Source organism: Nannospalax galili, unplaced genomic scaffold, assembly GCF_000622305.1.
Source record: "Nannospalax galili isolate Female #2095 unplaced genomic scaffold, S.galili_v1.0 scaffold114, whole genome shotgun sequence".
In the NCBI taxonomy this organism is placed as follows: domain Eukaryota; kingdom Metazoa; phylum Chordata; class Mammalia; order Rodentia; family Spalacidae; genus Nannospalax; species Nannospalax galili.
The window spans coordinates 3,330,601-3,342,307 of record NW_008336930.1 but is presented as its reverse complement, the minus strand read 5'-3'; the positions used below and the strand labels follow the sequence as shown (position 1 = coordinate 3,342,307).

General features: G+C 40.4%; 1 protein-coding gene across 1 annotated transcript in view; it reads right to left on the bottom strand.

Annotated features, from left to right (window-relative positions):
• Rybp (RING1 and YY1 binding protein) overlaps positions 1 to 11,707 on the bottom strand; it is a 59,752-nt gene that overhangs the window by 47,414 nt on the left and 631 nt on the right. Inside the window, exon 2 of the mRNA XM_008831589.2 lies at positions 11,455 to 11,580. Within this exon, the coding sequence (XP_008829811.1) occupies positions 11,455 to 11,580 (126 nt within the window). The remainder of the gene's footprint in view (positions 1 to 11,454; positions 11,581 to 11,707) is intronic.

Here is an 11,707-nt window from a genome sequence, read left to right as displayed (position 1 = left end):
CAAATCAATCGATAACGAGCTAATGAACAGGCAAACAACTCTTAAGAACTATAAATGAGGGACTAGAGAGATGGTTTAACTGTTTAGAGTACTGGCTGTTCGTGTAGGAGACCTGGGTTTGAATCCCAGCACCCACATGGCAGCTAACAACTGTCCGTAACTCCAGTTCCAAGGGATCCAGCGCCCTTTTCTATCCTCCGAAGGCACTGCATGACATGGATGGGCTTACATACATGCACACAAAACATTCATATACATAAAAAATGAATGAATAAATAAATAAAATGAAAATGAAGGGGCTGGATAGATGGCTGCACTTTTAGAGGACTGGGGTTTGGTTCACAATCACTACAGGGCAGCTAACAACTATCTGTAACCACAATTCTAGGGGCTCCAACACCCTCTTCTGGCCTCTCCGGGCACTGCACACACATGGTGTACTTAAATACATGCAGGCAAAACACTTATATACATAAAAAATGAATTTTAAAAGAGCTGAAAAAAATGCTGGTGAGGATAAAAGAGGAACACACATTCACTGCAGAGTGAGAATGTGAACTTGTACAGTCACTATGGAAATCAGTATGGCAGTTCCTCAAAAACCTGAAAAGAAAATTACCGTATGACCCAGCTATACCTCTCTTGGATATATACCCAAAGGACTCTAAAGTCAACACATCATGGAGATACTTACACATTCATGCACTATTCACAATACCCATCCTAAATGTCCATCAACACTTGAAAGGCTTAAGTATGGATGGTATTGGGCTGAAAAGGAGTACCTATTCTACAATCATGAGGACCAGAATTTAGATCCTAGCATCCACATTAACAAGCCAGGAGTACCTACAAATATCTGTAACCCCAGCTCTGAGGGAAGCAGAGAGAAGATGACTAGGTCTTGCTGGCTTCCCACTCTCTTCTGGCCTCTACACATGTACATACCCAGATACCTACACACAAAATCTTTAAGGGGCAGTAAGATGGTAGTAAGATGGTTCAGGGGGTGCAAAGTACCTGCTATCAAGTCTGACAACTTGAGTTTTTTTTAATTACTGAATTTCTGAAATGGCCCTAAATGTACTTCTGCCATTTTATATTATGCACTTATATGAAGTAACATACTCAGCATCGATTATAAAAATCAAAATTATCAAACTGAAACACACTGAAGTTGTTTTGCATATCAAAAATTCAGCCAAGATTTAGTTCTTTATATAAAAATAAATAGTCGGGGTTGGAGAGATGGCTCAGCGGTTAAGAGCACTGACTGCTCTTGCAGAGGACCCAGGTTCGAGTCCCAGCACCCACATGGTGGGTATGAACCGTCCTTAACTCCAGTTCCAGGGGAATCTGAAGCTCTCTTCTGATCTCTGCAGCATTGCACGTGTCGTCCTTAACTCCAGTTCCAGGGGAATCTGAAGCTCTCTTCTGATCTCTGCCGCATTGCACGTGTTGACACGGGTGCACTCTCACACATGCAGGCAATACACTCATACACATAAAATAAAAATAAATATTTTAAAAATAGTCATCTTGTTAGTATGCAAATTTGCTTTGTCTTTAGTAAATGGTAAAATTATAGGTATACCAAAGGGTTGTTTTAAAATAAATCTGTGCTTTATTATCAGTAGCTATTTGGTTTGTCTACCTATTTTACATCCCTATGTCCTGGATCACAAGAAGCTTAAGAAGTCCCGATGTAAATCATTAGCTCCAAAGTGTGTTACCCAAACCAGTAACACAAACACTGAAAACGTCCTAGAGATGCAAAGTCTCAGGTCAGTCATACTGTACAATTGCTTCATCAAGAACCCTGGAGCTAAGACCCAGCAAAGTGTCTGACAGGCCTTCAAGTGATCCCATATCCTAAGGTCTGAGAACCAACAACTACCTATACAAACTTAACAAGATCAGAGTTCCCTTGTTTACAAAACCCATCTTTAATGGAGGACTTAGGCAAGGTATCACTGATACTAACTCAGCATTTTGGTTCTTCTAAAATGTAAATAATCCACAATGAAGCGGGATTTTTGCTTTACTCTCTACAAATAAATTCTGAAACACAGAATGCCCATGAAATGTCTCCCTTTAATTCAAAGTGGGGGCTGAAGAGATGGCTCAGCAGTTAAGAACCCTTGCAGTTCTTCCAGACGACCTGGTTTGATTCCCAGCACCCACAGGACACCCACATGACAGCTAACAACTGTCCGTACCGGCCAGTTCTAGGGGATCCAACCCCACCTTCTGGCCTCTGAGGGCACTGCATGCACATGGTGCACTTACATACATTCAGGCAAAACACTCATACACATAAAATAAAAGTTTTAATTAAAAAAAAAAATCAAAAGTGAACCACAGCACACAGCATTGAAATCTTTCATGCCAGAGCCTCGTTTTCCCATTCCCACATGGAATCTACCTCATTTTGGAATGTAAATGAAACCACATATTAAAACAGCACCTGGGAAACTACTCAACTGTTTGTGGTCCAATAAATAAATTACTCAAAAAAATTTTTTGTTGGTAACACTGAGAATGGTATTGGCTTTTGTTTGGTCCCTAAAATTCCTATAATATGCATCACCTTCACAACTAAGAGACAAGGAATCAATGTTTTATAGTTTATCAGTCTTCACATTCTTTACTCAATGAAAACTTAACTCACCAATTACTAATACTACAGTACCTACATACAGTTTCTGTCTCTACAGAGTTCAAAATTCAAGCTGAGCATGAGAAGTAACCCAGGTAAACCACGACACTCATTTAAAACGTGTAATTTTTTTTTTTTAAGCCGGGCGTGGCGGCGCACACCTCAGGTGGATCTCTGTGAGTTCAAGGCCAGCCTGGCCTACATAGTGAGTAGTTCCAGGACAGCTGGAGCTACAGGGAGACCTGTCTCAAAAAGACAAAAAAAAAAAAGTATTTTTATCTTGTGTGTTTGCCTGCATATATGTAGGTATATCTATCTATGCATGCAATGCGCTGAGACCAAAACAGGGCACCAGATGTCCTAGAACCATAGTTATGAATAGTTCTTAGCTGCCATGTGGGTGCTGAGAACCTGGGTCCTCTGCAAGAGCAGCCAGTGTTCTTAACCACTAAGCCATCTCTCCACCAAGTAACAGGCCCTGAAAACGAGTTAAATTTAGCCAGTCACATAGGCAGCAATGACCAGGAATTGGGCAAGTGACAAAAAATCTGATTCTTTCAGTCAGTCCTTAGATCCCCTAAGACTAAATGCTATTCTCCTGGTATAGGTTGTGGAACATCAAACAGTTTTGGGGGGTTTTTTGGCTTACAGTAGCTTCAGTTAAGAGTTTGACTTTTTTTTTTTCCCAGTAATTTATTAAGTGTTTTGCTTGCCTCTATGTATACTGTTATGTGTGTAGTGCCCAGGGAGGCTGGAAGAAGGTGACAGAGAGCCCATCCATGTGGGTTCTGGGAATCAAATCCAGGTCCTCTAGAAGAAAAGTGTTCTTAACCCCCAGGCAACCTCTCCAGCCCCAGATTTCAGCTTCTTGCAACACTGACTATTTGGTACTTGTGATGTGTGACATGAGTTGTTCTTAGAAAGCAGTACCATGTTTGTTTTCTCTGACTAGCCACCATGCACTGTCATAAAAGCACCCCTAATCTCTCATCCTTTCAAACCTCTCATCCTGTCACATTTCACATCTAAACTGTTAAGAGTGCCTTAAAAGTAGAGAGAAACATGTAAATTTTGACTCAGATGGGTTTTTAAAACACATTCTTTCCACCAGGTTCTTTGTCCAAACACAAGACAAAGAGACTTTTCTAGTCTCTAACTCTGTTTAGAAATTTCACCTGTTTAACCTTGTGATTCCAACTGTCCAAGACATCTGAGCTGCACTACAGCCTATCTGCATTGCCTTTAATGGGTCCATGTTGCCACTACAGTATCAATTACTGTATACACAAGAATATACAGCTAAATAAACAAACAAGTCAAGACTTAACCAAGCTCAAGCAACTCAACAGAATAGTAGTGAACACAGAGTACAAAGGTAAAACCACCAATTGCAGAAGGTAAATTGCTAAAATGGCAGGATGGAAAACAGAATCCTTCAAAACAACTACAGTAAGCAGCTGTAAGCTGCCCGAGATGTCAGTTTACAAAGAAGTGATTTGTCTCCTCAAACCTGGCTCTATATCACACAGTCCATACCTTGCTTTACTTCCAGACTTTCCAATATAACTTCTGACTGCTGAAATCACCACCTGGCCTATTAAGGTAGAAATCACCACCTGGGCTAGTAAGATAATAACTTGTGACAGCTGATGATATTTAAGTTAAGTATGCCAAAGCACAACAGCTCAAAAAGCATTCCAGGAGCTACTTTAAACGCACTGCTTACTGCCTCCAAGGCTTTTCAGTCTTATGTTTAAGTTCCAGTACCTGTTTAGAAAACAAAACCAGAAAAATAGGAATACAACTCTTGGGAGTACACTTCAGGAAGACAACTTTGACCCAACCACATAACATCACATACCCATGAGTAAAGCTGTTATATATGAAAGAACATTTATTAGAACTCAAAACCTGCTGGAGATGTTGCTCTAGTATGCATCATACAATGGTTTTTGATCCCTAGCAGTGCATTATTCTACACCATAGATATCCATGAATCCCTACCAAATGCCAAGCTGTAATAAACACAGGAAAAACTACAAAAACTACCCCAAAAGGTGACAATAGAGGCAGATTGGCAATCAAATTAAAATATACCGTAGTATGACGGAGGTATATGCATGATTGGAGGGGTGCAAAAATGCTTCCTGTGACATCTGAAAGGACAAATGAATTTCAGCTAGGACACAAAATGGGTAAGTGCTTAAAAAGAAAACAAAAGATACATGTGAAAGAATGGAGGTGAGACATTACACTCCACACTCAGAACACCAAACTGTTCGGTATATATAAAAACACATGCTCTGTGTAGAGGGCAGATGGGGTGGTAGTGGCAAGCTGTTTCTAGAAATTTTACACAAAGACAAGACAGAAACAAATCACAAAATTCAAGATTTAGGTTTCATCCTAAAAGCAATGAGAACCAAGACACAAGTTTCAAGCAGGACCGGGAGTGATTTGTACAGAATGAGAAGCTGGTGGGTTGGTGTATCCTATGTACACAAGCATGAGGGTAGAGTAAATATGATCTAGGAATGCAAAGCCTTTAAGGAAATAGGTATAGCCCATTGGCTGGGATACTGCTCAAATGGTGAAGCACTTGCCTAACATCCATGAGGCCCTATGTTCTAACCTCAGCACCTAAAGAGTTAAAAAGGGGTAAGAGAAATGGTATAAAGACATGGACCTGGAATCCCAGCAATGAAGAGGCTGAGGATACTGAGTTTATGACTCAGTCTGCACAACAAATCTTATACCAAATAGTGAAACCTTCTTTGATCTTCTTTGAAAAGACTGTCTCTGCTTTACAAAGGACTTACCATCTCTATCATGTGCACCCTCATATCATGCCCACCATGGCATTCACCTCACTGGGCACTTTCCTTCACTGGTTAGCATTTGATGCTCTGATCTTTTCAACAAGTTCCCTGAAAGAATTTCACTTACTGAATGCCTTAGTGTGGTAGCATATGCCAATGATCCTAGCACCTGGGATGCTGAGGCAAGAGGATGCTGAGGCAAGAGTACTGTCAGTTCAAGGCCAGCCTAGGCTTCAGGGTGAGATTCTGCCTCAAACAAAACAGCAAAAAAGTGACTAACAATACAGAATCAACTCCTCTTTCTTTTTAAATGGCCTCTAGGAAGTTTTACATACCTTTCATTCTTTTTACATAAACGGATAGTGGACTCAGAGCTGCTGCCTGGGGACAGCTATTGAAGTAGCTATGCTCTGAGGTGAAGAGGTCCTCTCACGTGGAGAGTTGCTCACAAAAATATGAGCACTGGTAAAATAAGCAAGAACTGCGCACAACATAGAGGACTCTTGCAACCATAACAGTGAGTAAAAGGAGATGTAGGACTCCTCTCACACAGAACTGAAAGGGAAGGGATATTAACCTCAGATGTTCAGGAACAAGGGGCAGTGGACAGAGGACTTCTGGGTATACTCGCCAAACCATCTCAGGAAGAATATGGAACGGTTACATTGTAGACAGAAGTTCATCAAGGCCTTTATACTTAGATTGGTGCACTACTCTGTATGTATGCTCAATCCAAAAGGACAAACAAGCAAAGAGCAGTTAGGGAACATATAGAAGGTACTGGTGAGGGAGGGGGCAAAGGAGAAAAACAGGCCAGAGAGCTCAAATCCTAAAGGAGACCTCAGAGCCTACTCACTCAAGTACTAAGAAATAGAATGGGCTCAGGTAATTTTGGTGAACTACAGCCACTTGAAATCCCCTAAACTTCGAAATTTCTTAGGACTTAAGTACCTAATGAACATCTGCCACATAAATGCTCCCGAAGTAAAGCCATCCATAATCTCCCACCCCCAATGATCAATATATATAATAATATGTACATCAGTTAACTGGCCTGAGTTTAGTATACTGGGCAACTAAGAAAAGCCGAGTACCCTGGGTCCCGCAGCCCAGCAATCTAAAAACCGTCAAGCTAAATGAGCTAACTGGCACATCTAAGCCCACAGAACCCCTAGCTCCAAAAGCAAGCAACGTCACCATTTCCTAAGAAGGCAAATGCATACTGCAACACAGTGGACATAGACAGCAGCCCTCAGTACTCTATGGTCCTTATTATCACTCTTCAGAGAAACTGCCATGGGCTCACATCCCATTTTTCTGCTCATTTCTTTTCTCTTCCTCTCCAGAGTTATTTCAAACTCCACAAGCACTGGAGCCTTGTCTGTCTTTACACCAATGTGCACAGAGTTCAGATGGTTGTGTGCTCAATAAAAACTTGTCAAATGACCACAACTACCCAGGTAATTTACTTTAAGGTCACCAAGTACACATAAGATCAAGTCAGTACCAATAAATCGTTAAGTCCAATGCAACAGCAAATACAAAATAAATTATTACTCTAGTCCTAGTCAGAGTATGTTTAAAACTACCAGCTTTTAGGTTGAAAGGGTTGATAAGGTTTGATGATTTGTAAGTCAAAGGTAATTGTTCGATATATTTTACCGAGTATTTTTATGAAAGACAAACACTACAATGAAACCAATGTGACTCAAGGTGCAAAACCACAGTTGTGGGTTCTCAGGAAACATGGGTAAAAGGCCTGGGAATCTTGCTATCTGAAAAGTATTGTCAGATACCCTTTAGAAGGTTCTAGTAAAGATGATAACTATGTTGTGGTTTTTCCACAAAACTTCTATAGCACATCTTTGGGATTGAGATGTCAGAGGGTCATTCAAGGAAGGAGCACATTTTATACATGAAAGACTTCTACCAACTTTTGTAGAGCTATTTATTTCTCTGAGATTATAATAGACATCTAAAATAATTTCCTTTCATGTACCTCTCCACAAAAGTTCTAAAAATAACATTTTCGGAGGCAGTACACAAATAACCCAGGAGTAAATAAAACATTGTTTCAACTCAACACAGATAAAATCTAGACAAGAAGGGTTACCCCCTAGCCTACAGCCCACAAGGCAAGAGAACCTACTCTTCTTACAAGTTGTCCTCTGACTTTCATGTATGTGCTGTGAAACACACTTGCAGACATGAATAAATGTTTTACCCCTGGAGATGATGAAAATTACAAAAGTTCTAAATCTATAGTAATTTATGCAAAGAATTTACCAATTTCTCAAGTAAGTGCAATTTAAATAGGAGCTGCAGGGAAAAAAAAATGTACCATTACTAGCAAAGACATAATCATTGACAAGAATATACAGCAATGTTCAGTGAGTTTTATTTTAAAATACTGTATTCAGAGAACTAAGAAGACCACAAAAGTATAGTATGTTTATCACCAAGCCTAGGAAGTTACTCTGCCCAACATTTAAAAACTCAGCAGCAAGAAGAGTTCTGTAAATTTTGTTCATTTGTAAGGTTTCCCTTTTTTCCCCTACTTCTCTTAAAAGCTGATTGCCATCGGCAGAGTAGGATAGGAAATACTACTTCAAGCTACCACCTAGGAAAGGGATTATGTTTCTTCCCTGCCTACCTGCCATCTCACACACACAAACATAGCCTTTCCAGTTGTCCACTACTCCTCCAGGATCCAGCATTAAAAACTTAGCAATATATCAAAGAACGAAAACAAGGAAATCAACTGACAGGATGGCAATGTTCTAAAACTTGGAATGTGGTGACAACTTTATAAAATTATGGGGCTGGAGAGATGGTTCAGCAGTTAAGAAAGAGCACTGACTACTCTTAACAGAGGACCCTGGTTCGATTCTCAGCAGCCACATGGTGGCTAACAACCATCCATACCTCCAGTCCCAGGGGATCTGATGCTGTCCTTTGATCTCTGCAGGCATTGTACAACACAGGCACACTTACATACATGCAGGCGATACTCATATATATAAAGTAAAAATTATAAAATATTTTTAAAATTGTAAAATTATAAAGATCTATTCTGCCCCGAGACCATCCAAGTAGACTGTGTGTCTGCTCCCTTCCTTGGGCTTTTCTGACTATCCTTTCACTCTGCTCTTTGCTACTCCAAGGAGTAATTAAGTCCCTACCGGATTCCACCTGCAGAGTTAAAAATGCCTGATATACATGGCAATAATAGTGAAAGATGACAGCTGATTTTGTTGAAGTCAGCTTTCCTATCCAAGAGAAATGGGGAGGGGGTTTCCACTAATGGATTCCCAAGCCACACCACCTATAAACATCCTACGAATTTCATAAATGCTCTTTGGATGACTGGCAGTATTTTCCTACTCAAATTAAGCACTATCAACCCTGTCCACAAAGGGCAAGCAGAGCTCTATCCTACTGGACAACCACTCATTCAAAGCAGTTTTCCTCAACTGACTGCCTGATGACGGAGGCAATAAAGACAAAAGTAATCAACAATAACGACTGGCCAGCCAACTAGCTAAGGATGTTTACAGTAGCTCAGAGCCATAAACCAGTGTGTGCCAGTCAACATACCATTGCAAAATTCCCAATTTTCATTTTTACCCAGCATCCAAACCCAATCACCAGGCTGGGGGTTGAAGCTCAGTGGCTGAGCACTTACCTATCTGTCCTATGGAGCTGACTTTAATCCCCAATACTGCAAAATTGTAAACCACAAATCAAGTTTTGTACTGCCACGTGATTAACACTATGCAAGGGAGAAAAATGTCAAATTCTTATGAAATCTTGTAGGTACAAGACAATTGACAAGAAAAAGGCCTAAGGAAAATTGCTGCAGTAGTCAGCATTTCAGAAAAATCAAGCTGATGAATACACTGGCTAGGACAAGGTGAACACTCACCACACTCACTCCTCCAGTTAGAAAGAGAAAAGCCAAAAATATTACCTACGTTCCAATTAATGACGACTTCTGAACAGATCTAAAACAGACAATCAAAATCAAATAAATCTTGTCCAAGAAGGAGTATCAGGAATTGATATTTTAAGGGGCCTTAGCCCTGTGAAATGTGTTTAATTCCTACTGAATGGCTCAATTACATGAAGACCCTGAAAGACAGTACTTACTTGAGTATTCTTTTCCTGAATAGACAGATTCTTACACATCAAACTGTCACTGTCATCTAAAGTTCTGAAAAACTTTTAAAAGTCAACACCTTCTGTGCGCTTCCAAAAAGTCAGTCAGGTTTTTCTAATACACGTAGAAATTGAAAAGCATTTCAATATAAGATAATTATTCCCAGCAATAAATGAGACATAAACCTGAATTTGTCTGAAGTTTCTCTTCACCAGTGAGGTTCTAAAGTTTTAGGAGTTTCCTAGTCATTTACTTGAACATCATCTACAGTAACACTCAAAGCAAAACCACAATAAAGAGGTTTGGCCTCTGAGGGATTCTACATGTAAAAAGCATTACTCATAAATAATATACCATCATTATTGATTTAAGTAGCAATACATTTCTAAACTTTCATGGTGTCTGATGGAATCCCCTGCTTTAGACAGCAAAACAAACCCTATGAACCCACAGATGGGTTTTTCATTTAATTAAATCTACTATAATACAAAAAATTAACATGAAGTCACTTAAAAAAAAAAAAAAACCCACTAGTTGAAGTGGCATGTGTCTACAATCCCTGCACCAGCACTCACACTCAGAAGGCTGAGGCAGGACAGTAGTTCCAGACTGGCATACTGCATAGTGAGAGCCTATTTTAAGGTCTACTTACAGGGAAATATATTTTAGTTCTTAGGTGTTTTGAATCAAAGGTCTCATTCCTTAAGAGTTAGTGGAATTCACAGAACAATAGTACCAATAACTGAGCCAATTTATTCCAGTTATGCCTTTTAAAGCTGACTCTATTTAATCCCAGGTATAACTAAAGCAACAAAACCTGAGCAGGACACATTCCCACCAAGGACATGCACTGGCTACAGAGTACTGCACAATCCACTGGGATGCCACCAATTCAAAACCAAGAACCTGACAAAATGACTTCCGGCAAATCAACTTTGGATCCTAAAGGATCCTGAACTTGCCTCACATTCATCACCTCCCCCACGACTGTTCTTTAAATGACAGCAAAAACACATCAACTCTTGAAAACAGTAAATTCCAAATAGAAGTTAAAAAGAAACCCAGCAGACTACAAAAAAAAATCAATCTTTACATTTTGCCAAGTGCATTCAAACGTTAACTCTAAAAGCAGCTCAGCTCATCTGATCACAAGCCGTTTAAATCAACCTCTAAATGAAACCTGTTTAACATTTTCCTAACATAGAAACCTCAAAATAGTCACTTACCTCCCCATCTCCATCACCAACCCTGCAAAAACGAACATCAGCACCCTCCCTTCAACCTGCACTTTTCCACATCCCCAACATTTATCTTCAAGGGCAAAAAAAAAAAAGAAAAAGACATATCTTTACCAACTTTATCAGCTCAAGACAGAAAAAGCATAACGCAGCCTTCCTGTACTACCATCCCACCATTATTAAACTTCTCAGAAAGGAGAACTCAGGGCAGACAAATGAAAACCATGCTGCACATGGCGAAAATAAAAAGGTCTCCGGTCTACACAATCTACGGGATACCGCCGCTTCCTCTCTGGGAGCCAGAATCTACAAGCCAAAGGATGCAAGTGTCACACATATCCAGTGTCTGTCTGAAATAGGGCGAAAACCTGGGAAAATTCCCTCCCAGAAACCATTTAGTGAGCACGAGGCAGGGGATCCAACTCGAAAAAGACACATCACCCACCCCCAAATGCAAAAAAAAAAGCCGTTATCAACAAGTTGGTAAGAGGGTGAGCAAAGGAGTCCGGCTCACACCCCTCTGCCCGGAGCGGAAAAACACAAGTCTTTTAACAAAAGGTGAGCGCGAGCTTCCAGTACCTGGTGGAGGTGCCTTTCCTCACATCGCAGATGCTACATTTGAAGGCTTCGGCGCTGTTCCTGAAGGTGCAGACACTACAATCCCAAAAGCCTTCGTCTGCCGCAGGTTTCGCTTGTCTTTTTGGCCTTGGGAGGAGTAGGGAACCGGGGGAGGAGGAAAAGAGAGGGAAGAGAGAAGGAGGAAAAAAAAAACAACACAAACACTGGTGAGCCGTCATTTCGCAGGAATCCAACGCTGGAAACTTCTCGGGGG